At 49.8% G+C, this 23,856-nt stretch overlaps 3 protein-coding genes across 3 annotated transcripts in view; 1 reads left to right on the top strand and 2 right to left on the bottom strand.

Annotated features, from left to right (window-relative positions):
* The window catches only part of Gpr62 (G protein-coupled receptor 62), a 973-nt gene extending 456 nt beyond the window's left edge, over positions 1–517 (bottom strand). Inside the window, exon 1 of the mRNA XM_048794541.1 lies at positions 3–517. Within this exon, the coding sequence (XP_048650498.1) occupies positions 3–242 (240 nt within the window). The 5' untranslated portion in view covers positions 243–517. The remainder of the gene's footprint in view (positions 1–2) is intronic.
* Positions 518–2,563: 2,046 nt separating this feature from the next.
* On the bottom strand, positions 2,564–11,346 carry Parp3 (poly(ADP-ribose) polymerase family member 3). Its single transcript, XM_015487106.2, has 11 exons — positions 10,907–11,346; positions 9,891–10,077; positions 9,212–9,337; positions 8,836–9,024; positions 8,501–8,633; positions 8,188–8,414; positions 7,770–7,919; positions 7,488–7,574; positions 7,079–7,256; positions 5,862–6,017; positions 2,564–5,430 (listed from the first exon to the last, which is right to left on the bottom strand). Exons 2-11 carry the CDS (start codon positions 10,068–10,070, stop codon positions 5,261–5,263), a joined length of 1,596 nt encoding a protein of 531 aa, XP_015342592.1. The 5' UTR covers positions 10,071–10,077; positions 10,907–11,346; the 3' UTR covers positions 2,564–5,260.
* A 167-nt stretch (positions 11,347–11,513) lies between these two features.
* Positions 11,514–20,809, top strand: Rrp9 (ribosomal RNA processing 9, U3 small nucleolar RNA binding protein). The gene is made up of 15 exons (XM_015487107.2): positions 11,514–11,819; positions 12,106–12,188; positions 16,007–16,116; positions 16,508–16,575; positions 16,656–16,697; positions 16,969–17,095; positions 17,805–17,929; positions 18,010–18,102; positions 18,503–18,603; positions 18,687–18,821; positions 18,906–18,968; positions 19,506–19,651; positions 19,733–19,812; positions 20,447–20,520; positions 20,645–20,809. Exons 1-15 carry the CDS (start codon positions 11,733–11,735, stop codon positions 20,736–20,738), a joined length of 1,428 nt encoding a protein of 475 aa, XP_015342593.1. The 5' UTR covers positions 11,514–11,732; the 3' UTR covers positions 20,739–20,809.
* The last annotated feature ends 3,047 nt before the right edge of the window (positions 20,810–23,856 follow it).

Below are 23,856 nucleotides of genomic sequence, written 5' to 3' on the forward strand. Positions count from 1 at the left end.
ACGCGGCCCAGCCCGGGCGGTGGTGCGGCCAGCAGGCCGAGCGGCATGATGGAAGCGGCTGCCAGCAGGTCCACGATGCACAGGTGCACCAGGTAGAGCGCGTCTTGTAGTCCTGGAGTGCGCAGCACCACGACCAGCAGCGCACCGTTGCCCAGCAGTGCCCCCACCTCCACGAGAACCGCCAGGATCAAACCCACCGAACCTGCGATTTCTGTGGCGTTCAGCCCTGTGGTGTTGGCCATTTGAGCGCTCGGGCTTCACCTGTGTTGGTATGCGGAGAGCAAATTCGAGCCTCCAGCTCCAGGATTCCCATCACCTGTCCCTTCTTTGCTCCTCCGGCCCCTCACTTCATAGGCCGCCCAGAAGGTGGCCTCGACGCCCAGGCTGCCATCCTCTTGGGGGCTTGGCCGGCCTCATGGAGGGGTGCAAGGCTAAGTCGGCCGGCTCTCTCCCCCTGCCCCAGCCCAGATCCAGCAACTCAGCTTCTGTCGGAGATGGTACTGGCTGTCACTCTGATGTTGCACTTTGGAGACAGAGCTGGCAAGGGAGGGGCAGGGCCTGGTGCCAGCCCCCTGGGTCCTAGCAGCTGCCAGCTGGAGGCTGGAGGCTCTGCTGTGAAAGCGCCTGAGGGTGCCTGTTGGGGCGGGTATGGGGGAGGCACAGCAGGTGTGTAGATTTGGAGGCAACCAGACTTTGTTCTGCCTTTCCCAGGGATGGGAAGTGGGGGTAATCAGATCAGTTGATCCATATACTGAAAGAAACTGAGGTACCAGTCAGAAAAACGGGAGTAGGAAGACTCTTATGTATGCTCTGGCTCCTGGAAGGGCTAGTTCTCTCAGAAATCTTGTTGGAAAAGTCCCAGGGTATAGTATGTAGTAAGTGCTCAGGTAATAGGATCTTGGTATAGAATAGGCGTTCCATGACATTGAGTGGAATAAATGAGAGGAGGCCTTGGCAGGCAACTGCTGGTTGTTTTTTGAGTGATATTAAGTAAATCTTGAGCTCTACTTAATTTTTCACAATGATATGGGGATAGAAATCCTGCAATTACCTTTTGTGTGGGATAGGGCAAATGAGAAAATATATTGATATTGATGGAAACCCAGGTTCTTACTGTGTGAGATGGGAGGAAATCTGGAGTTGGGGAAGAATGGATGGACTCAGTTACTAAACTGGAATTGAGGGCTGAGGATATAGCTCAGTTGGTAGAGTGCTTGCCTTGCATGCATAAGGCCCGGGGTTCAATCCCCAGCACCACACACACATACACACAGAAAAAAAAAACAAACCCCAAAAAAACCTAAATTGGAATTGGAAAAATAGATATTTTGTAAGTTCTGAGCCATGTTTGCCAAAAGGACTTAAAAGCAATGACACCCCAGTATCAAGGAGCACATTTATTTCCCAGGTCTTCAATTCTAAACACCATTGCCTGCTCCAGAGAGCCAAGTCTCCTTGGAGAAATGGCTAATTCCAGATTTGTACAAGATGAACCTGGAACATCCTGTGATGCTAAAAAGTAAGAAAATGCTCAAAAGATGACAGGAGCATGCAAGGGAACTTCCGACCAAATCTGGACAATTTGAAAATCAAAATAAATAATGATAGTAATGGATTAAAATCCATTGGATAAGGTAAGAATCCATGAATCTGTACTAATAAGGAAAGAAAGAGCCAGGCATGGTAATATCACCTATAATCCCAGTTCTTGGGAGGACTAAGCAGGAGGATCAAAAATTTGAGGCCAGCCAGGGCAACTTAATGAGACCCTTTTCTTTCTTCCTTCTCCCTCCCCTTCCCCTTCCCCTCTCCTTCCCTCCCTCCATCCCTCCCTCCTTTCCTCTCTTCCTTTCTTCTTTCTTGAATCCAGGGGTGCTTAACCACTGAGCCACATCCCCAGCCCTTTTTATACTTTTTTAAATTAAAAAAGAACTTTTTTGTAGTTGTAGATGGATTGAATGCATTTGTTTATTTAAAAAAATTTTTTTTTAGTTGTAGTTGGATAACGATATCTTTATTTATTTTTATGTGGTGCTGAGGATCCAACCCAGTGGCTCACACATGCGAGGCGGGTGCTCTACCACTGAGCTATAGCCCTAGCCCTTGTTTATTTTTATTTTTATGTGGTGCTGAGGATTGAACCCAGTGCCTCACACTCTGGCAAGCGCTCTGCCACTGAGCTGTAGCCCCAGCCCCTTTTTAAAAATTTGAGGCAGGATTTCAATAAATTGGTTGCAGAAGCTGGCTTTGAACTCGAAATCCTCCTCCCTCAGCCTCCTGAGCTGCTGGGCTTACAAGCAGTTTAGTGAGACACTTTTCAAGATAAAACATATTTTTAAAAGGGATGGGGGCCCGGGCACAGTGGTACACGCTTGTAATCCCAGAAGCTGGGGAGGCTGAGGCAGGAGGAGTGCAGTTCAAAGTCAGCCTCAGCAATTTAGCAAGGCACTAAGCAATTTAGCAAGACCCTGTCTCTAAATAAATTATAAAAAAGGGCTGGGGATGTGGCTCAGTGGTCAAGTGGCTAAGTGCCCTTGGGTTCAATACCTGATACAAAAAACAAGGGGTGGGGGGTGGGGAAGTAGCTCTATGGTAGAGTGTCAGTAGATTCAATTCCTAGTACTGCCAAAAGAAATTTAAAATGAAAAAGGAAAAATGGAAAGGAGAAAATAAGTATAAAATAAACAATGGAGCTCAGTAACTTCTATTTGTAACCATCTTAGTAAAAATTGAGTCAGGTGATTGAGTTCAAGTAAATATTATTGATGGATGCTGAAGTTTGTGGGTGACAGTTGAGGAGGAATGGGTATTTATAGCTCACATTTCCCCAAAGATGACTGGCTAATTACAAAGGGCATAAGTGGCAGTTTTACAGTGGAGAAACTTGGTGGATATGCCTCAATGAAGTGATTAAATTTAATTAATGTCTCCAAGAAAAGGCCATGTCCCTCCTGATATAATTCTCAGAAGGCACATCATTTTATGTAGTTTCCTGCCCATGAAATACCTGAATCTACTAAGGACAAAACTTTAGAGAAACTCAAATTTTAAGATATATTATATGAAACATCTTGCCTACACTCTTTGAGATTGTCAATAATGTCAGTTATAAAAGAAAAATAGGACTGAGGAAAAACTTTGGATTAATGGACACTAAAGAGACACAAGAAGGCAGTGGCGCATACCTGTAATCCCAGTGACTTGGGAGGCTGAGACAGGAGGATCCCAAGTTCAAAGCCAGCCTCAGCAACGGTGAGGTGCTAATCAACTCAGTGAGACCCTGCCTCTAAGTAAAATTCAAAATAGGGGTTGAGTACCCCTGTGTTTAATCCCCGGTACCAAAAAAAATAAAAAATAAAAATAGTAACAAAATAAAGAGACATAAGAGTTGAATACAGGCATGACCCTAGACTGGGTTTTGACCTGCTCTCCAGCACCAGTATCACCTAGGGGTAGGGTCACCTGGGGTGATAACTGCTATTGCTTTCATGATTACAGAGCTATTCCCCTCCAACAGATGCATAACTTGTTTGCAATATCCAGAGATGAGACACACTGGGACATCTGATGCAAAGACATGAAGAGTGCTTGATTCACCTGGCAATGTCTAGGGTAAAGGTTGGAATCACAAGGTGGGTCCCTGAATGATAAACAATTTAGTTAGTGGTGAGGGTCCTTTTTGGAGACTCAATGATTAGAGGAGACAGAGTGTTTCAGTGTGGCCCCTGGGTGGGCTGGGATAAGTGTATGACCCATGTTAGCCCATGTGAGTACCCACTCCTTGGAATAGAACTAGAGTTTCCATGTGCTGGGTCACCACAGAACGAAAGGAGGCCCAGGCCTGGAAAGTTGTGGCACAAACAAGCAGAGTCCAGAGGTTCATGTTTAATAAACTTGCCTGTGAACATCAGAATTTTAGCATATTGTGAGGAACATACCTATCAGATGTATAGACTAGGCCAGTGTGGATAGCCCTGATGTGTGTGGAATCTGGCCCACTCTCAGCCTGTCCCTCTAGCCACATAGCCTTCAATGGGCTGCTGCATTTGGGTCCCAGTAATGAATCCATCCCTACCCCTGCCTTGCCCATCACATTAGGAGGAAAAACTTGGGTCACAGCCATACCAAGGCTAACAGGGATTAGGGGAAAGGGGGTTCACTTTCTGGGACACAGGAGGGCCTGACAAGAAAGGGTGATTGAAGTAGTGGGCAATCTCACTAGTCCAAAGGAAATGAAATCAGTATGAACAGATGTCTGCATGCTTATGTTTATTGCAGTACTATTCACAATAGTCAAGATAAGGAACCAACCCAAGTGTCCATCAGTGGATGAATGAGCAAATAAAATGTGATATATACACATAACAGGATACTATTCTGCCTTAAAAAAAAAAAAAAAGAGAAGGAAACCCTGTCATTTGCTACAACATGGATGAATTTGGAGGATGTGAAGCTAAGTGAGATAAGTCAGGCACAGAAAGACAAATACCAAGTGATCTAACTTACATATGGAATCTAAAAAAATTGAACTCATAGAAGTCAAAAGCTGGAGGGAAGAGAGGTTGGTAAGATGTGAGTCAAAGGATACAAAATTCACCTAGGAGGAATCAGTTCAAGAGATTGACTATAAAATCTATTATATAGGTACTGACAATGTATAGTCATTTTTTTGCTTAATGATGAGGACATGTACTCAGAAACACATCATTAGGTGATTTTGTGATTGTATGATTATTATGAGTGTGCTTATATAAACTAAGATGGCTACAGTGTCACTAGGCAATATAATCTTATGGGGCCATTACAGTATATGCAGTTCACTGTTGACCAGAACATTATTATAGGGGACATGACTGTACTGTATTTTTTTTTTAAAGAGAGAGATAATTTTTTAAATATTTATTTTTTAGTTTTTGGTGGGCACAACATCTTTATTTTATTTTTATGTGGTGCTGAGGATCGAACCCAGGGCCCTGCGTGCTACCACTTGAGCCACATCCCCAGCCCCCATACTGTATTTTTTCTGCGGGGGAGGGGTGCAGGTCTCACTATGTTACCCAGGCTGGCCTTGCACCCCTGGCTTCAAGCCATCCTCCTGCTTTAGCCTCCTGAGTAGCTGGAACTACAGGCCAGTGGGCCAGGCATGAATTATATTCTTGGGGGCTGTCGAGAAGGGGTGATATGGAGGTACCAGAGATGGGAGGAAGATTTAAGATCATGGTCCAGCCCCTAGCAGGACCTGGTAGACAGGGCAGGCAGCTCAGAGGTGAACTTCCAGCAGATAGCGTAGACGACACTGGCTCTCCTGGTAGATAAGGTACTCGCTCTGGCTAAAGTGGGAGCTGCTGAACTCTGGGCATTGCAGGGGCGGGCCCTGGGGCACTGCCACTCGCTGGCCATCCAGCTCCAGCTCAGTGTCCTGGGTTGGATCTGCAAGGCACAGAAAGGCTCATGGGTAACCCAGGGGTCACTGGCCCCTGGCCTTACCAGTTTGTCCTGTCCCCTACACTCCCCACTTCTGATACAGGGAAAACTCTGCTCATTCCCCTTGTACCCACCTCCAAGCCACTGTACAGGCTGGACTTTCTGCCTGGAATATCCTCCCCCATTTCTCTCTGGGAAACTCCTACTCCTACTTCAATGCTCAGTTACTGATACCACTTTTTAAAGCCCTCTCAGATGCCCGGGAAGATCTGTTGACAGTTGTTGGATGACGAAGTTAAGGGCTCCAGTGAAGGAGGCTTCTTCTTTTTGTCCCTCTCCATAGTTCCCTCCTTCCTAAAAGTGTCCCAGTGCCCCACCTCAGCCCCTCCCCTATCCTCAGGCCTCTCTATTTTCCCAGGTGTGTGTGGGGGGCTCACCAGGCTCTGTGTGGCCTCGGGCGATGACACTGTCGAAGCCATTGGGTGGACACGTCAAGCTGGGATCATCGATGGTGATGTGGTACTCTTTACCCAGGGCCACCTCGCCCAGGAACACATAGCCCACTTGTTTGGACCCACAACGCATAGGAGTAACTACAGGACACAGGGAGGCTCAGTGGGGAACAGCTCAGACCCCTGACTGACTCGTGGTTAGGGTACTTTCTGCTGACGTGTCAATGTTATCTTTGCTGGCTTTTTTTGTCCCTGCTCTTCTCTACCTCACCTGTTCCTCATTCCTTGTCCCCTGTTGCCTGTCTCTGTCTTCACCAAGTCAGTAAAGTCTTCCCAGTGACCAAACCCAGGGAGGCATCTTTCTCTCCCTGGTCTGCTCTGCTGATATTGCTGCTGGAATCTTTCAGACCCCACATGCTAGCTCTCCTGAGGCCCCCAGCCACTCTTTCTTAGGCTTCTCTGCCCTTCAAGTGGAACTCTTGGTGTTCAGCCCCATCTGTCCTGGGACAAATCCTTGCATCTCTTTCTCTTGGATGGGTGAGTGGTAGTGGCTTCCAATGATGCAGTCAGCCTGGTCTGGGGAGCCTGGCTGGGGAGGTCACTTCAGTGAGGACACCCCTGGACCCAAACTCAGAAGTCACTGGAGATACCTTTGACTCTCCCCAACATGCTGCTGCTCATCCCACCACCCACATATCCCTCTTCATGGATTCTCTCCCCTCCATCACCATAGCCCTTGGCAGGGTGCCCACCACATCTGGCCTGAGTGACAGCCCAGACTTCCTGCAGTCTCCAGCCTCTGCCACCTCCCCAGTGGCAGCCACTGAAATCCTGCTATGTACATATTCAACTTTTTTTCATTGCTCTCTGGAGAAGGCCCCCTTGATGGTCCTGCATCCCCAGCCCTTGGCTCCAACAGGCATTGCTTTGAGTTTCAGCATCAGAACGTGCCTGGAAATCTTGGCCTGCTGCAGCCTCGTCCCCTTGCCTCGAAGGTTCCTCTTTCACCCCTTGCAGGTCTGGTTGGTGCACTCATCCTATCTATCTCACCTCCACCAAGTGTCTCCTCTGAGGCTCTCCAAGCCTCAGGATGCCCCACTGAGCACTATGGTTAGTAACCCTTTAAAGGTTCCTCTCTCAGGTCCACCATGAGTTTCCAGTGGATAAAGACCGCCTTCACACCCACACAGGGCTTGACTCACCATAGCAAACTGACTTGCTGTTCTCTGAGGCGAAGTAGATGCCCTTGCCAACACGGCCACCAGAATGTGGCATGATGCGGAGCCCACTGGTGAGGATAGCAGCCACCACGGCCACATTGGTGCCATGCCACAGCAGCCTTCGATTACCCAGCTTGGAGTGGGCCTGGAATCTATCTCCCTGGGTGTGGGGAGGGGTGGGAAATAGGAGAGGCCTGCCATGCAAGGACCCAGGTGCCTCTTCTGTTGTTTAGATGGTGTGACCAAGGCCTAGTCCCCTCTGGTCACTCACACTTAGGCTGGCAGAAACTGGTCAGAGTTGCTTAGCCAGCTCACCAAGGGGCAGATAAGCCAAGGTTATCTCTCTAAGGGACAGGGTGGTGATGGGGAAAGGGCTGGGAAACTCTCTTACCTCTTTTTCTCGGTTCACTTTCCAAATGTTTTGCAGAACAGGGCATCTGTGTTTGTTGCCAGTCTGTTTTAAGTAGTTTTGTATTACCTGTGGGAGAGCAGAAGCTGGGTGCCAAGAAGGGTGGGAGACTCGAGGACCAACCCCTCTGATCCCTTTAGTCCCAGAGTTCTCCTTGGGTCTTAAGAACACAGGGAGAGGAGGCTGAAGGCCAGGTCTCCTCTGGGCACCTTGAGGGTAGCTGGGCAGAGGAAGAGGGATGGTGTTCTGCAGGGCCCAACCTACCTTGTAATCAGGAGCCTCAGAGTCCAGCAGCTGAAGATGACACTTGAGGAGCTGGTAGTCCTGGTCCAGAGGGTGTGGTACCTCTTCCACTTTCTCCTCCTCCCTAGGGGCTGCCTGCAGGGTCTGGGCCAGCTCGATGTCTGCCAGCACCTAAGATGATAGGCACTGGCAGCTTGTCTGCCCACTGGACCTCCAACCTCCCCCTCCTCTTCCACATGTCTGTTCCCAAAGCCACTGGACCTGTTGTCCACCTGTCCATCCCTACCCCCCATCTGTCTGGCCTTCCCTTCCCCTGTCCCTCAGCCTGCCCACTGTAGTCCATCCCACTGGACTTTCCTCAACCCTCTGTCCCCCACATCTCTTTCCCAGTCTGTCTGTTTGGTGTCCCCCTCCTGCCTGCCCACCTGCTAACCCTTACCAGCAGCATGTCCTTCTTAGCTTGAAGAAGCTCAAGGGAGTTGATGGGCGGGGGCCGGATGCGACCGAAGTTGTGTGGGATAACAGTGTAGAAGTGGGAGGACAGCTCCTCCAGGCTTTGGCTACCATCCGTAGGGGCTTTCAAGGCCACCTCCAGTGCCTCCAAGGCCTCAAAACCTCGTGCAATCTGCTGTTTGCTCAATTTTCCCAGGGGCATCTTCTTCAGATCTGGGGGAATGGGAGAATGGGGGGACTCAGCCTGGCAGCCCTGTCATCCCAGGGCTCTGCCACCCTGCATGACCCCTCACCCTCACCCAGGTTCATGAGGGTCATGGCATTCTTGAACATCTCCTTGCTGAAGATGTTGGTGATGAGCTTCTGGGTTGCAGGGTCCAGGGAGCAGGGTTTCACTTGCTTAGTCACAATCCTTAGTGGGCCTCCATCCACCTGAGGACAGAGGGCCCGTTAGTCAGGAGCAGCTGCCCTTGAAGCAGGTCATGGCATTAGACAGAGACTGGCCAGACACAGAGGCCAGAGAGGGAGGTTGGTGCCTGAGGTTGCATAGTTGGAAAGTGACAAAGCCCCACAGCTGGTCCAACCAGTCTCCTTCCTCTACCCAGAGCCCACCCACCCTTCTCAGCCTCTTTACCTTCACCACGGCCTCCGGAGTCTCGTCCTCTCCCTGTACTTCGATAAGTGTGTACTTGCCAGGGTGGGCCACAAAGTGGTCTCGCTCTGCCCAGTTGTTCTTAGTCTTCTCCCGAAATTTCTTCTCAAAGTCCTTTTTGGCATCTTCTAGGCAGGTGAAGTTGTTGATCTTTGACTGGCCCACCTCTCCCTGCAAGTGACAGCCTTCAGGGGTGTGTCCACCATAAATGTTTGCTCACCTCTATGTTAAGCCAGGCCTTGTGTTAAGTACCCCTGGAGCCTTGGAGGTGAAGGGAGACAGTCAGCAGCTGTGGCCTTCTGGGGACCCTGGGGAGCATGTGTTGATCAGGAAGAGATGGGGACGAAGGGACACTTACCACCCGGCCCCAGCGGTTCCAGCAGAAAAACTTGCCACCCTCTTCCAGTAGCTGGATGATGTAGAACTTGTTGTTGTTTCTTCCGATGTTGGTCTGGTTCAGGGTGCAGTCATAGTCTTCATGCACCTGAGCAGAGGCAAGTGGAGGAGGGTGCTGACTGGGGCTGGATGGGGTGCCTGGTTGAACACCAAGAGGGGGTCTGATGAGAACAGGAGTCTGATTGCTTTGGGGCATCAGAGGCAGCCTTGTCCTGGAGCTGGAGGAACCATGTCTCTGCATTCAGGGATGCTCTTTGAAAACACATGGCTAAGCCCTGGCATGGGGGTGGGGAGTTCTGGAAGGACATAGCTCTGCCCCAAGTAGCAGAGTTCAAGGGGGGACATGGCTCTGCCCTGAGGGCTGATTTGAAGGGATATGGGTGAGCCCTTGGAACATGGAAGGAGTCAGAGCCCTTTCTTGAGTGTGATGGGAGAAGCCTCCTGGGGGTCTGATGGGCAGACATTGACCTCTCTTGACCTAATGGGATACAGCCCTGACCTCTGTGGTCTTGGGACAATGTAGCTTTGCTCTGAAACTTACTTGGGCCTTGAGTTACCTGGCCAGAGCTCAGCCCCCAAGGAGGAGGGGTGTAATTGTATTTAGAAGGAGCAGGCTCCAGTTGACTAGGGATGTAGCTCACCTGGGTCCCGGCGTTGCTGCTGAGTGGACAAGTGGGGTCCACGCGGATTACACTCTTCTCTTTGGGTGCAGCCCTGAGGGCCTCAGCCATGGAGCAGAAGTTGTCTTCCTCTCCTGTCCCTTGACATCCCTTCTTCTTGGGACTCTCAGTCTGCTCCACAGCCTTTCGTTTTGGAGCCATGGTTGTCCTGGAGCACAGGAGGTCTTTAGGCTTCCATGGTCTCTGTCCACTACCCAACCTCACAGCACAGCCTGGCCCACCATGACCTTGCCCTTTGGGGGCCTCTTATTACTCCCCACTATCTATATTTCTAGTCTGAACCCAAACCAGCTCTCTGGGCCTCACACATGCCCCTTCCTTCAGTTATAAGAACAAGGTCAGGACTTGTCCAGTTTGCTTGCTCTGGCCAAGGAACAGGTTGGTTTCCTACTCTCTCTAGTTCTTCAGTATGTCCTGAGGTTGTACAGAAGTGAAAGGAGAATCTCCCCCTCCCACTTCTGGGCTCCACCCTGTTCAGAACACTCCTTCCTGTCAGCAAGTTAGACTTGGCATGGTTGCTGGGCTGAGTCACTGAGCTATGGGGGAGAGTGGGCATCGGCAGCTGGAGGACGGACAGCACTCCTTGGATCAAATCTCCCTCTAGAGCTTGGGCCCCATTGATGCAGAAGCCTTTTCCTAACATACTTACAGAGTTCTGGGCTGAGCGCAGAGCGCACACCTGTAGTCCCAGCAGCTCTGGAGAGGCTGAGACAGGGGAATCATAAGTTCAAAGCCAGCCTCAGCAAAAAGCAAGGCACTAAGCAACTCAGTGAGACCCTGTCTCTAAATAAAATACAAAATAGGACTGAGGATGTGGCTCAGTGGTTGAGTGTCCCTGGGTTCAATCCCCAGTACCAAAAAAAAAAAAAAGAGTTCTGGGGTGCCACCCAAAGTCTAGATCAGTGGCTCTGAATTACCAAGGATCAGGGGCCAGTTCTACCCACCCTGTCCTGCCCTACCCTGCAGAGGATACTCACCGAAGACAAACAGGAACCTGGGAGAAGGTGCTGCCACCAAGCCTGGTATTGGGAACACTTTGTGAACTTCCCTCGGCAGTCTCAGCAACCCTCTGTGGACCTTAGGTTTGACTTATGGAGGGACTTCCCAGCAATCACCACGAAGGGGGGAAGTAGGGTGGTGTAGAATTCCAGGGCCACCAGTGGGATGAGTCAGAGGCTGGGCAGGCTGAAGTCGGTGGCCTGTCCCACGGATGAGGGGGACACTGATATGGACCCATCCAAGGCCCAAGAGACTGGCACGCTCTTAACGCTGCTCGTCCAGCCTGGGGCATGCAGCACATATCGACCAGTTTTCCCAGTGTCTTGGTCCGGGGTATGGGCAATGCCTTCCACCGCCTGGATAGCCCCCTGTTTTCTAGAGCCAAGCTAGTTTACTCTTGCCTCCACACTCGAAGGGGAGGAGTCGCGCAGAAACCCGCATCTCTGGCGCCCCCCAGCGACTACGGGGCGCAAGCGCAGAGGAAGCCTTCTTGGCCCAACCCCTCCCTATAAATCAGGCAGCAGCAGAGCGCAAGCGCCACAGCCGCTGGCCGGAAGCGCCGGGAGAGTTGCTTCCTGCGGTGGCCCAGCGCCGGAGCCTATGGAGTCTCTGGGAGGCGTAGCCACGAGCCTCTGTCCTATGGACATTTGGGGGCGTGACAGAACCCTCGGGTGGACCCAATGAAGTTGCGGGAGGCGGGACTCGACGGGCGGCAGAAACCTGTCATGGCGCGGGGACTTGCGGTGCAGCCCGGGGTTTAGTTGCCACGTGAACTTTCCAGCGCCGTCTGCAACTCTTTGCAGCATGTCGGCCACCGCGGCAGCTCGTAAGCCTGGAAAGCAGGCCTCTCGGGCCGGGGCCGCTGCAGAGCCCAGCAAGCGGCGACGAAAGGTGATCATGGGGTTTCCGTGGGCCGTGGTCAGTCTTACTTCTGAGACACGGATCATGCATTCGAAGGACCCGAACCAGACTCCTTCCCCAGCCCTTAGCCCAAGACCCCAGCTGGAGCCAGCTTCGTCCCTTTCTCTGTTAGCCAAATCCCGGAAAGCCTTGCGCTTGACCCAGGCCAAGAGCTGCAGCCTTTCGCAGTCCTGGGACTCTTGAGGGCCCACAGGGGCTCTTGGTCAGTGCAGGGTGGCGGGAGACCTCTGGCCAAAGAAATGGTCCTGTCTTCTAGGCCGACTCTGCGGGGGACAGGAAGAAGCTCAAGGATGGCGGCAAGATGAATGAGGAGATCTCTAGCGACTCTGAGACTGAGAGGTAAGCTGTTCTTAGTGGAAGGGGAAACAGGCTTATCCTGAATGAAAGACTCAGTGAATCCGAGCAGAGCTGGGTCGAGGACCCACGACTTCAGGCCATGGCTTTTAGATCGTGGCTTTTCCCTCTATAATTTTGGCCCTGCGACGTCTCACCTCCACTGCGGTACCTCTGTGCGGAGGCCCCAATGGGAGACCATTGAGAACTCCTGGGCTCAAGACAGGGCGCTAAGCACAGGGCTGGACTGACAGGCAAAGGGAGAATTCAAGGCAAACTTGCTAGTTCGCTGTTTTCTCACAGCGTTATAATTACTGGTCTTTCTTTATTCTTTTGATTTAAGATGGATTTCATTATGTTGCTCAGGGAGGCTTCAACCTACTGGGCTCAAATGATCCTCCTGCCTCAGTATCCTGGATAGCTGGGACTATTGGCACGTTGTGCTCTCCCACAAGTCTTTTTGACTTGCTAGGCAGTGGCTTCAATGAGAGCAGGCAGGTGAAGAGCATGTGTTCTAGTGAGACATACATACATCTTCCAATGGTGTGTACTGGGAACAGAGGACAGAGAAAGGACATTTAAATAGGGCCTGAGAGATGATGAGGAGTTTTATGGAGACATAGGGAGGGCATTCAGGGATCAGAAAAAAGTCTGAGAGGGTAAGTGTGCCAGAATGGGAGGGGAAAAAAATGGAAAGGCAGGTGGTGGGTGCATCCAGAATGTGGAGGCTTTCCCTCATTTCTGTGGGTGATGGGGTGGTAGCAGGGTCTCAAAGGGCAGGCAAGGTATTTTTCCTACCCGGTGGAGACTTTCATTTCAGGGAATCCTAGTGCCTTCCTATGAGTTTGATACAGAAATTCTGCTTCTAAAATTGAGTATGTGTTGCATTAAGTTGCCCACAGAAAGACTTAATATGTTTTCTTAATCCTAAGGTTAGTGTTAGTGTACATGTGTGTACAAGTGCAATTGTGTATGTATACATCAGGCCCTGTGCTAAGCACTTGTAAGTATTTAAAATGTTTTATTATGAAATACATCATCTACAAAGAGTGAATGGACTATATGGCTGGGGAGGTAGCTTGGTGACAAAGCATTTACCTAGCATGCACAAAGTCCTGGGTTTGAGTACCAGCACTGCAAAACAAAAACATATTTGTATATGAAAAGTAAAGATAAAATGGTGAACCTCTGCTCACCTTCCACTTAGGTTAAGAACTAGAACTATTATTCCTGATTCCAGTTAATCATTTCTTTGGTTTCTTTCTTTCTTCTTTTTTTGGTAGTACTGGGGATTGAGCCTGGGGCCTCACACATGATGGACAGATACTGTGTCACTGAGCTACATCCCTACACCTTTCTTAATTTTATTTTAAGGCAGGGTCTCACTAAGTTGCCCAGGTTGACTTTGAACTTGCCATCCTCCTACATTACCTTTCTGAGTAGCTGGGACTACAGGAGTGGCCATCATGTGTAGCTTAAGAATCTTTTAAAAGGCCTGGCACAGTGGTGCATGCCTGTAATCCCAAGTGATTCTGTAGGCTGAGGCAGGTGGATTGCAAGTTTGAAGCCAGCCTCAGCAACTTAGTGAGGTCCTGAACAACTTAGCAAGACCCTGTCTCAAAAAACAAAAAACAAAAAAAACTTGGGGATGTAGCTCAGTGGTAGGGCACCCCGGGATTCAATTCCCACTACCAAAAGAAAAAAAAATCTTCAAAAATTTTTTTCTCATTCAGGTATAATTTATATACTGTGACATTCAACTTTTTTAGTTTATAGTTCTGTAAATTCTGACAAGCACAGAGTTGTATAGCTACTATCACTATGAAGAAATAGAAGGTCTCCTCAACCCCATCAAAATCCTGCTGCTACCACCCCCAGCCCTGACAACCACTGTCTCTAAGTTGCCCTTTCCAGAATGCCTTATGAATGGAATCATATAGTGCATATGCCCTTGCTTTCCTTTAGAGTTCTATCTCCTGTGTGTTAATCCTTAAACAACAATTGATTGTTAAATAGAAGTTCAACTCTGGATGTGTAAGGAAGGGGCCTGGTCTGGCCTTGGCTTTCCTGAGGGTGAGGTCACGAGTGAGTCCTAGGAAACACAATTTGAGTACCTGACAGAGACTCGGTATCTGCAGGTATATGATTACAAGGGATGGGTTCCTCTGGATTTTCTGTTTTGGAGTTCCTGTGACCTACCTTCATCTCCCAGGAGCAGGTCAAAGCAGGACCCATCTTTGAATGAAATGAATGCCTTCAGTTCAGTTGGTTCAGGGTCTGGAGCTTAGGAGGGACAGCAGGAACTTGATCAGCACAAGGCCAAGCCAAATCCAGTTAGTATTCACCAGAGGTTGTGCTCATGGTGCAGGATGGTGTCGTGGCAGTGAGTCTAGGGTAATGACAATTCCTGTGTCTGCTTGGGTCCTCGTGTCAGGTTGGACTGGTTTCTCCCCATGTTTGGGGTGATTGTCACCTTGGGAATCTGCCTTCTCTGTTCTCTGTGTTAATCTGTTGTTTCTTGTACCCCATGTCATCATCCTTCTTAGATTACCCTCTTGTTTGGGAAGTGCATTCTCTATCCTTGGTAAAAAAAAGGAGAAAGATTCTATGTCACATTGTTCATCTGACAATATGTTTTTGAACCTAGATAGCCTTGTACTTGCCAGGCAAGAGTCCTACAACTTATCTACTCCTCCAGCCCTTTTAATTTTTTCCTTTGAGTCAAGATATGACTAAATTGTCAAGGCTGGATTTGCAACTTGCCCCACCCCCCCTTTTTTTTTAAGTACTGGGGATTGAACCCAGGGACACTTAAATACATTCCCACATCCCCAGCCCTTTTTATTTTTTATTTTGAGATAGGGTCTCATTAAGTTGCTTAGGACCTTACTAAGTTGCTGAGGCTGTCCTTGACCTTGAAATCCTCCTGCCTCAACCTCCCAAATTGCTGGGATTATAGGTATGTGCCACTGCACCTGGCTCTTGGCGATATCCTGATTTGTCAATTGGTGCCTTAACTGGGCAGGGGATCCCAGGGGTTGGCCCACCCTTCCTTCCTCCCTCCCTCCCTCCCTCCCTCCCTTCCTTCCTTCCTTCCTTCCACAAAGCTATGCACATGCTAAGTAAATGCTTTACCATTGAGCTAGACCACAACCCTTTTTAAAATTTTTATTTTGAGACAGGGTCTTGCTAAGTTATCCAGGCTGTGTCTCTGCTCAGCCTCCCAAGTAGTTGGGATTATAGATGTGTACCACTGTGCCCAGTCAGGGACTGACATTTTCATTCTGAGCTTTGTGTATAAGTCTCCTTTGTCTTGTTCTCAACATTGCTGTTGAAATGTCTGAAACCATTTTTGACTTCTTGACCCTTTCTCTTGGAAGCCTATAGAACCTTCTCTTTCCCTAGAGTTGAGAGATTTGAGTGATCTCTTTGTAGTTTGGGTAATTTTACCTTTGCAGGGCCCTATGTATTTTAGTTTGGTAAGTCATATTCTTCAGTTTTCTTTCTTTTTTTTTTTTTTAAGAGAGAGAGAGGGAGAGAGAGAGAATTTTAATATTTATTTTTAGTTTTTCGGTGGACACAACATCTTTGTTTGTATGTGATGCTGAGGATCGAACCCGGGCCGCACGCATGCCAGGCGAGCGTGCTACCGCTTGAGCCACATCCCCAGCCCATATTCTTCAGTTTTTAGCATGTGTAGTTGCTGGTCCTGAGGGCTTCTAGGGATGTGGAAGGTTAAATGGCAGGAGAGCATTAAGAAGGCACAGTCGTAGTGACCAGAAGAGTGATGTGAGCTCTTTAGACCCAGCCTCCTCTGCCCACAGCCCAGCTCAAGGGAAGATTGAGGAGGAAGAAGAGGAGGAGCTGGAGGAGACTGTGCAAGAGAAGAAGCTGCGCTTGGCCAAACTCTACCTTGAGCAGCTCAGGCAGCAAGGTGAGCCATGGGCAGGCCAGCCAAAGGCCAGGGACTCTGCTGAAGCCTTCCTTCCTGTCCCTGCTACAGCCTCAGCTACCTGACATGCGACTGACACAGTTGCTCAGTGGCTGCCAAGGCTTGCCAGTGTTGGCTGCCTTGTGGGCGTGGCTGAGAGCTCCAGTGGTCCTTCAGGGGCAGGCTAGACCTGCAGGGGGCTTTAGACCGATCTGATAAGTTAGGAGGAGATTGTCCAAACTTGCATCCATTCTGTGGAGGTGGACTGAACTTCCCACTGGACATAGACCAAGCATTTAGGGCCCAGCCCTGGAGTGGAGCTGTGGAGGTGGAAATGGAAAGGGAAAAGAAGGACCTTAGCCCTGGTTTATGTGAATCGATCTGTCCTGCACAGAGGAGGAGAAGGCTGAGGCTCGTGAATTTGAGGAGGACCAGGTGGCAGGGCGCCTGAAAGAGGATGTGGTGAGTTTGGAGGGAAGGTGAGTTCTGGGGGAGGTTGGTCCTGCTCCCAGGACCTCAGTCCTCTCTTTTTCTCCATACAGCTTGAGCAGAGAGGCCAGTTGCAGAAGTCAGTCGCAAAGGAGGTAAGAGGGCAGGGCACTTTGCTATGAGGTTAGAGGGAAAATCACTTGTTCTACCTAGATTAGCAGGCAGATGGTCCAGTGGGGCTCAGGTTGTGGGGTTCTTTGTTCGAGACACAGTGTATACCTGGGCAGATATGGTTTGGTAAGGTTCTCATCCTTGGCAGCCATTGGTCTTGTTTTCCTTTTGGCCAATGTGGGTGGGAAAGGATGGTGTTGGGGGTGGGTCTGATAATGCCCCTGACTGCAGTGACCCAGCATCTTGCCTGCCCAGATCCAGGCCCCAGCCCCGGACGACATTCGAGTTTTACGGGGCCACCAGCTGTCCATCACGTGTTTGGTCATCACTCCTGATGACTTGGCCATATTCTCCGCCGCCAAAGACTGCACAATCATTAAGTGTGAGTGAGATCCTGGGTAGGATGTAGCCCCTGGGGATAGCCTGGAGAGCAGATTTGGGGAGAGGGAGCCATCATGGCAAACTGAGCTCAGATGGGGGAAGTCTTCAGGTTTTCTATCAAAGAGGAGCTTTCTGGGTAGTAGCAGTTGCTTTTGCTCAGCAGTTGGGCTTATGAGCTCTGTGGAACTGGAGACCATTAAGCAAAGAAAGGACAATGACTTAACAGGAATGAAGCTGCAGGTGGGTGGTTGAACTGGAAGATGTTTGAGGTTCTGCACAAACTAGGATTGAGTCTCTAGTCCTTCTGGGTTCCCAGCTATCAACAGCTGAGCACAGTCCTCATCCACCCACAGTAATCACAGGAAGAACTCAATACCTTCAGTCCCAAAATACTTAATTTTTTTTTTTAGTTTTTTGCAGTTCTGGGGACCAAACCCAGGGCCTTGTGCATGGTATGCAAGCTCTTCCACTGAGCTATGCCACCAGTCCCCAGAGCACTTTTGCATCCCTTCCTTTTTGGGGGCTTCATGGTGTTGATTGGGACTACTACCCCCACTTAACTGGAAACTGATGTGACTTGTCCAGAGGTTCACAGTAGCTGAACTAGGTACTTTGACTCGAGTTCCCTTTTTCCTTGCTACCCCTTGAGGGGGTTGCCAAAGTCTGTCCTGTCCCCCATCCCAATATCCTCTGTCCTCTTCTGGTGACAGGGAGTGTGGAGAGTGGACAGAAACTGCATGTGATCCCACGTGTCAAGAAGGATACTGAGGGCCAGCCTCCTGGCCATTGCACCCACATACTCTGCATGGCCATCTCTTCTGACGGCAAGTATCTTGTAAGACTTGGTTGACCCTGGGGCAGGTAGGAGTCTGGGTATGTAGTGCATGCCTGTAGCCATGGTTCTCATCCCTGCAGGCCTCGGGCGACCGCAGTAAGCTCATTCTCATTTGGGAGGCTGAGAGCTGCCAGCACCTATATACCTTCACAGGACACCGGGATGCTGTGTCGGTGAGGAGCTGGGCCTTCCTGGATGTTTAGCAGGCACCTGTGGAGTAGGCCTAGCACTGAGCTAGGGGTCTGCTGTCCTTAGGGAACCTGTACTCTGGGGTAGTTGAGTGGTGTGTAAAGGACAAAAATGGGCTGATGGCATGGGGAGTTGCTAAGGGAGACCAAGTTCAGATTGCACAGGGTCAGGTCAGAGAAGCCTTAAGAACTCTGTATCTGCTTAAGGGTACACAGGCATGCTCCTGGCTTATACAAAGCCTCATGGAGGGACCTCACAGAGTGTTCTTGGAAAAGCTGGCTTCCTGTGTTATGTGACTTGCTTTCAAGAGGTCCTCCCTAAGCTCGACCTCTGTCTTCTGCTATAGTCCAGGTCCCCTTTTGCCTTCTCTCCATGGATCCTTAGGGGCTGGCATTCCGCAAAGGCACCCACCAGCTTTATAGCACATCCCATGACCGCTCTGTGAAGGTGTGGAATGTGGCAGAGAACTCCTATGTGGAGACACTGTGAGTATCCTCAGGCAGAGGGTGCATGGATACAGGTGTGTGGGTTCATTTGTGACCCCATCCCACTCTATCCTGCCCTCAAGCTTTGGGCACCAGGATGCTGTGGCTGCACTGGATGCTCTGAGCCGGGAGTGCTGCGTGACAGCTGGTGGCCGGGATGGGACTGTGCGCGTATGGAAGATCCCTGAGGAGTCTCAGCTTGTCTTCTATGGCCATCAGTAAGGCAGCCATCATGCCAGATGGGAGGGCTCCATGAATGGGGTGTGGATCTGGGCCATGCCTCTAACAGCCCCTTTCTCTAGGGGTTCCATTGACTGTATCCATCTCATCAATGAGGGGCACATGGTGTCAGGTGCAGATGATGGGTAAGAGCTGCCTTTTAAGTGCATTAGTTATACATAATGGTGAGGTTTACTTTGGCATATTTATAAATGCATATGATATAATTTTTTTTCCATTTAAGTCCCCCTTCCTTTTTTCCTTCCTCTCCCTAGTCCCCTGCTGCCTTTTTCATTGTGGGGGGGGGGCAGGGGAGGTGTTATTAGGGATTGAATTTGGCACTCGACCACAATGAGCCACATCCCCAGCCCTATTTTGTGTTTTATTTAGAGACAGGGTCTCACTGAGTTGCTTAGTGCCTCAGCCTCCTGAGCTCCTGGGATTATATGCATGTGCCACTGTACCTGATCCCGCTGCTGCCTTTTTGATGCTTCTGATTACTGTCCGTGATTGGGCCCTGAACTTGCCTAGTAGACTACCCTTTATAGAGGAGGTGTAATTGTTTTCATAGACAAAGTGCTGGTGACTTGTTTACACCTTACAGCTGTTGTGTGTGCACTTGATTCCTACTGCTCTGTGCCTTTCTCTCCTGCCCCACCCCTCATTGCATGCCCCGTCTACAGCTCTGTGGCCTTATGGAGCCTCTCTAAGAAGCGGCCACTTGTCCTACATCGTGAAGCTCATGGACTGCAGGGGATGCCAGGCCTGGAGCAGCCCTTCTGGGTGTCATCAGTGGCAGCCTTACTTAACACGGACCTGGTGGCCACAGGTAGGGACCCTGTGAGGTGGGGAGTGGGGTGGGTCCAGGGTGGCTGCTACAGGGGTTGCTCACTATCTGTTTATTCCTCAGGCTCCCACAACAACTGTGTGAAGCTTTGGCAATGCGGGGAGGGCTTCCAGTGTCTTGACCATCTCTTTGACATCCCCCTGGTAAGTGGGACTTGACTGTTTAGCCTGTCTTTGCCACACTCCCTGGGCCCCTGGAGTCCCTGGTCCTTGGAATGTGCTCATTGACTTCTTCCTGACAGAAGCAACCCTTATTAGGGCTATGCCAGTTCCTAGCACAGAGTCTGACAGGAACCCTCTCTTCTTTCCTCCTCTGCCCCTTCCCTTCCTCCACTGCTCTCCCTGTCCCAGGACATGTTCTGGGTGTCGGGTACAAGGGCAAAAGCACAAAGGCCTCGTGCTGTGATTGGTTCTGCATGACTGGAACATGTGGAATTGACCATCTGTGCTGAGCGACCTGAGGGAGAACCACAGGATCTGTCAGTGATGTGCTGAGTGTAGGCCTCGGACAGTGAAGGTGATCCTGGTGTCGCTGATGCCCCACAACCAGGAGCCAGGCCCCAGGCCCTGCTCTTGATGGAATTAGTGTACACTATCTTCTTAATCCTCCCCAACCCCCTGCCAAACTGGTGCTCTACCTCCCTGTTTCACAGATATGGAGGCCGAGGCCCTGAGGGGTAAAGGGCTGACCAAGCAGGGATTTCATTCTCAAGCCTGTGACCATGATACTAGGTGTTGTTAGCTCTAATGTTTTAACCATGTTCCTTTTTCTTCTCAGGTGGGTTTTATCAACAGTCTCAAGTTTTCCAGTTCTGGGGACTTCCTGGTAGCTGGAGTAGGACAGGAACACAGGTACATGATGACCCCAAAGGGTTGAGACTGAGGGGTAAGATGGTGCTGGCTGGGCAGCCTGGTGGGGATGGGAGTAAAGACTGGGTGGGGGCTGAGCGGTCTCAGCTGTTCTCTGGTTCTCTAGGCTTGGCCGATGGTGGCGGATCAAAGAGGCACAGAACTCAGTCTGCATCATCCCACTCCGCAGGGTTGCCGGACCCCCAGCCTCCAGCTCCTGATGCTTCATCTTCCTTATTTAAGTTCTTACCAGGTCCTGCCCCACTTTTTGTATTAAATGCCTCCCTTTGTATACTTTGTGTCTTGCAGCTTCTGAGAGGGTGAAGCTGACAGGGACTGTGAATTGGCAGAGGCCTGGGGACGGGCAGAACTCCCATGGGCTCTCAACTCTGTCCTTCTGTTGACCTGAGACTCTTTATTGTTTTCCAAAGAACTCTGTAAGGGGCTTTCAGCTGACTTCTGGCTTCTAGTCCCTGGGTATCCTGTATGACCTCATTAAGCTCACTCCCCACTCTGCTCTGGGCTGGAGCGGGAGGAAGCTGCTTATCCTTCAAATGTAATTGACCATCCGATTATGTATAAGGAATGGTGCTGGGGCCTGAAAACTGAAGTGGAGACCACTGGGCTTGCCAGTCAGGCTGACCTACCAGGTCAGGAAGCTGAGATAGGGGTCTTTTGTGGGGGTCGGACCCTGGACTGAAGCCTATTGCCTGAGAACAAGGTCAGAGGTGGAGAGAGCACTGTCCTATCTCCAAATGGCAGAGCCAGGTCACATCACCCATCACAGCAAGAACCCAGCTGGATAAATGTATCAAAGTGATGTTCACTTTCTCTAATTATAAAATTAGGTAATTTACTGGGCGAAACTGACAAGGAGTTGGAGAGGTGTAGGAGTGCAACGAAGGCACCTCCTCTTAGCAGAAAAATGAGAAGGGGGGTTGAGGAAATCTTTAGTTCTTTGGGCCCAACAGCTTCACCTCTCAAGGGGTGATGTGGTCCCCTCAGGAAAGGAAGCCACAGCTCCTCCCAGCTCCCATGCTCAGGAGGCTTCCCGCCTCACACTGATGTGCCTTGCATTTGTCCTGGGGCCAGGGAGGGGGTGATGTTTAGTGAGCCCTTGAAAATCCCGTTTTGGATCAGAAGATATCGGTGGAATTCATTTTGTTGTATATCCTGCCTCAGTTGAGCTCAGCAGTGGCAAATATATCCTCTAAATGACTTGGGAAGCAACATGGAAAAGCTCCTGAGCATGTGAACCCTTTCTGATTAGTATACTCCCAGGGAGGAATTACAGTTTGAGATGGAACAGCCCTGTGAAGATATTTCTCCTGTGGCTTCTATTCTGCTCCGCCTTGCTCTGCTGAGGCTTCCCTGCTGCACTTGGATTCTTGAGCAGCAGCTGCCATCACCGAACCTTGTGCCTTCAGCCTTTTCCCAGGCCCTTTTTTTCCACTTGCTTTGGCCAAGATCCAGCTATTCCATGAGGATGTGCCTTCCACCCAGCTCTCAGAGGTAGAGGGGATACTCAAAATGTCTCCTGCGTCATGTAGTTATTGCTAGGAGACAAGTCATCAAAACTTAGGGTCTTAGCACAGTTATTGCCCATGTGTCTATAGGTCACCTGAGTGCTTCCCTCTGGTCTGAACTGTAGCTCTGGGCTGGAGGCTGTACTGACCTTGTTTGATCTGTATTTGGAGGCTGTCTGGCAGTGGGCCTGTCTAAGCTATAGGCTAGGAAAACTGAACACTGAAAGGTGTTTGGTCATTCACCTGCAGGCTGGCTCTGGAGAAGATTCTAGGACAGTGAGCAGAAACATGGAAGTCATGTAGAGGCCCAAGTGGATGGTGATATGGCAGATGAGCAAATATTACTAAGCTACTCTCCTTTCTGCCCAAGAATGGGCCTAGGAGTTATGTCTGAACCTCTGAACCTAATCTAGTCCTTGTACTAGAACTGGTCACAAGCTTTGACTCTAAAGAAAGAAACAGTATCCAGGAGGTGAAAGCAGTGGAGCTGACCACCTTTCTAGGATGGTCCTGGGCCTGTGTTCTGGGCTTTATCTTTTTGCAGCCCAGGGGTGTATCCTCTGGTGGCAGTGACAAGGGTTGAGGCCACTTCATGGAGCTGGTGATAATACCTGTCCTGGACACCTGTGGTTTTATCTACCAGGTTACTTATCTTCTTTTTCTTCTGGAGATGGGACCCCAGTTTCTCTTGGAAAACTGTCCCTTTGCCCATGTAGCCTGTCTGTCCATACATCCATTCAACAAAGCTTGAATTCCAGTGATACTCAGCTCCTATTCTGGGCCCTGAGGCTACAGAATTGAACTGGAGAAGGTTCCTGCATTTAAGAAGCTCACTTCCAGGAGATCATTAAAAAAATATAAACAAGCAAACACATAACATTCAGATGACCAGTGGTATGAAGATTGAAACAAAGTAAAATGACTGGGGCGGCCTCACAGGGGTAGATGTTCTGAGATCTCTGGAGAAGGGATGTGAGACCTGAATAATGGTGGATGGAAGAAAGGGCACATCCCCATGGTTACCCCCACCAAAGGCCCCAAGATAAAAGCAGCAGAGGGGTGCCAGTGTGGTGGATGAGATGATGGAAAGATGGGAGAGTGACTTGGGGAGGGCAGGCCAGTTCAGGTGGGAACCTAGGGTCCTGGGAGAGTCTTGGGATTTTATTCACATGTAATGGGACCATGAAAAGATTGAGAGTAAAGTGACCGGATCTGGTTCACATTAAAAAGATAAGGGTTGGGGTTGTGACTCAGCAGTAGAACGCTTGCCTAGCATGTGTGAGTCCCTGGGTTCTATCCTCAACCACATAAAAATAAATAAAATAAAGGTATCATGTCCAACTAGAACTAAAAAAATAAATATTAAAAAAACACGGAACAACAAGAAAAAACTTAAAAAATAAAACAGTGGGGCCTTGTGCAGTGGTGTATACCTGTAATCCCAGTGGCAAGGGAGATTGAGGCAGGAGGATTGTAAGTTCAAAGCTAGCCTCAGCAAAAGCAGGATGCTAAGCAACTCAGTGAGATCCTGTCTCTAAATAAAATATAAAATAGGGCTGGGGATGTGGTTCAGTGGTTGAGTCCCTGAGTTCAATCTCCCGTACAAAAAAACAAAAACAGTGGGCTGAGGATATAGCTCATTTGGTAGACTGCTTGCCTCTCATGCACAAGCCCCTGGGTTTAATCCCCAGCACCATACACAAACACACACACACAAGCCCCTGGGTTCAATCCCCAGCACCACACACACACACACACACATACACACTCACACTCTGGCTGCTGTATGGAAAATTGATTAAGGGTGAGGCTT

The sequence above is a fragment of the Marmota marmota genome, unplaced genomic scaffold (assembly GCF_001458135.2).
Source record: "Marmota marmota marmota unplaced genomic scaffold, marMar, whole genome shotgun sequence".
Lineage (NCBI taxonomy): Eukaryota > Metazoa > Chordata > Mammalia > Rodentia > Sciuridae > Marmota > Marmota marmota.

Excerpts from the sequence above, each read along its gene's own strand:
- Parp3 (XM_015487106.2), bottom strand. The coding sequence starts at position 10,070 with ATGGCTCCAAAACGAAAGGCTGTGGAGCAGACTGAGAGTCCCAAGAAG. Across the intron at positions 7,575-7,769 it reads CTGAGGCTCCTGATTACAAG|GTAATACAAAACTACTTAAA; the intron begins GTAGGTTGGGCC and ends GCTCTCCCACAG. Across the intron at positions 5,431-5,861 it reads CCGAGGCCACACAGAGCCTG|ATCCAACCCAGGACACTGAG; the intron begins GTGAGCCCCCCA and ends TGTGCCTTGCAG.
- Rrp9 (XM_015487107.2), top strand. The coding sequence starts at position 11,733 with ATGTCGGCCACCGCGGCAGCTCGTAAGCCTGGAAAGCAGGCCTCTCGG. Across the intron at positions 18,103-18,502 it reads GACACCGGGATGCTGTGTCG|GGGCTGGCATTCCGCAAAGG; the intron begins GTGAGGAGCTGG and ends ATGGATCCTTAG. Across the intron at positions 19,652-19,732 it reads CACGGACCTGGTGGCCACAG|GCTCCCACAACAACTGTGTG; the intron begins GTAGGGACCCTG and ends TTTATTCCTCAG.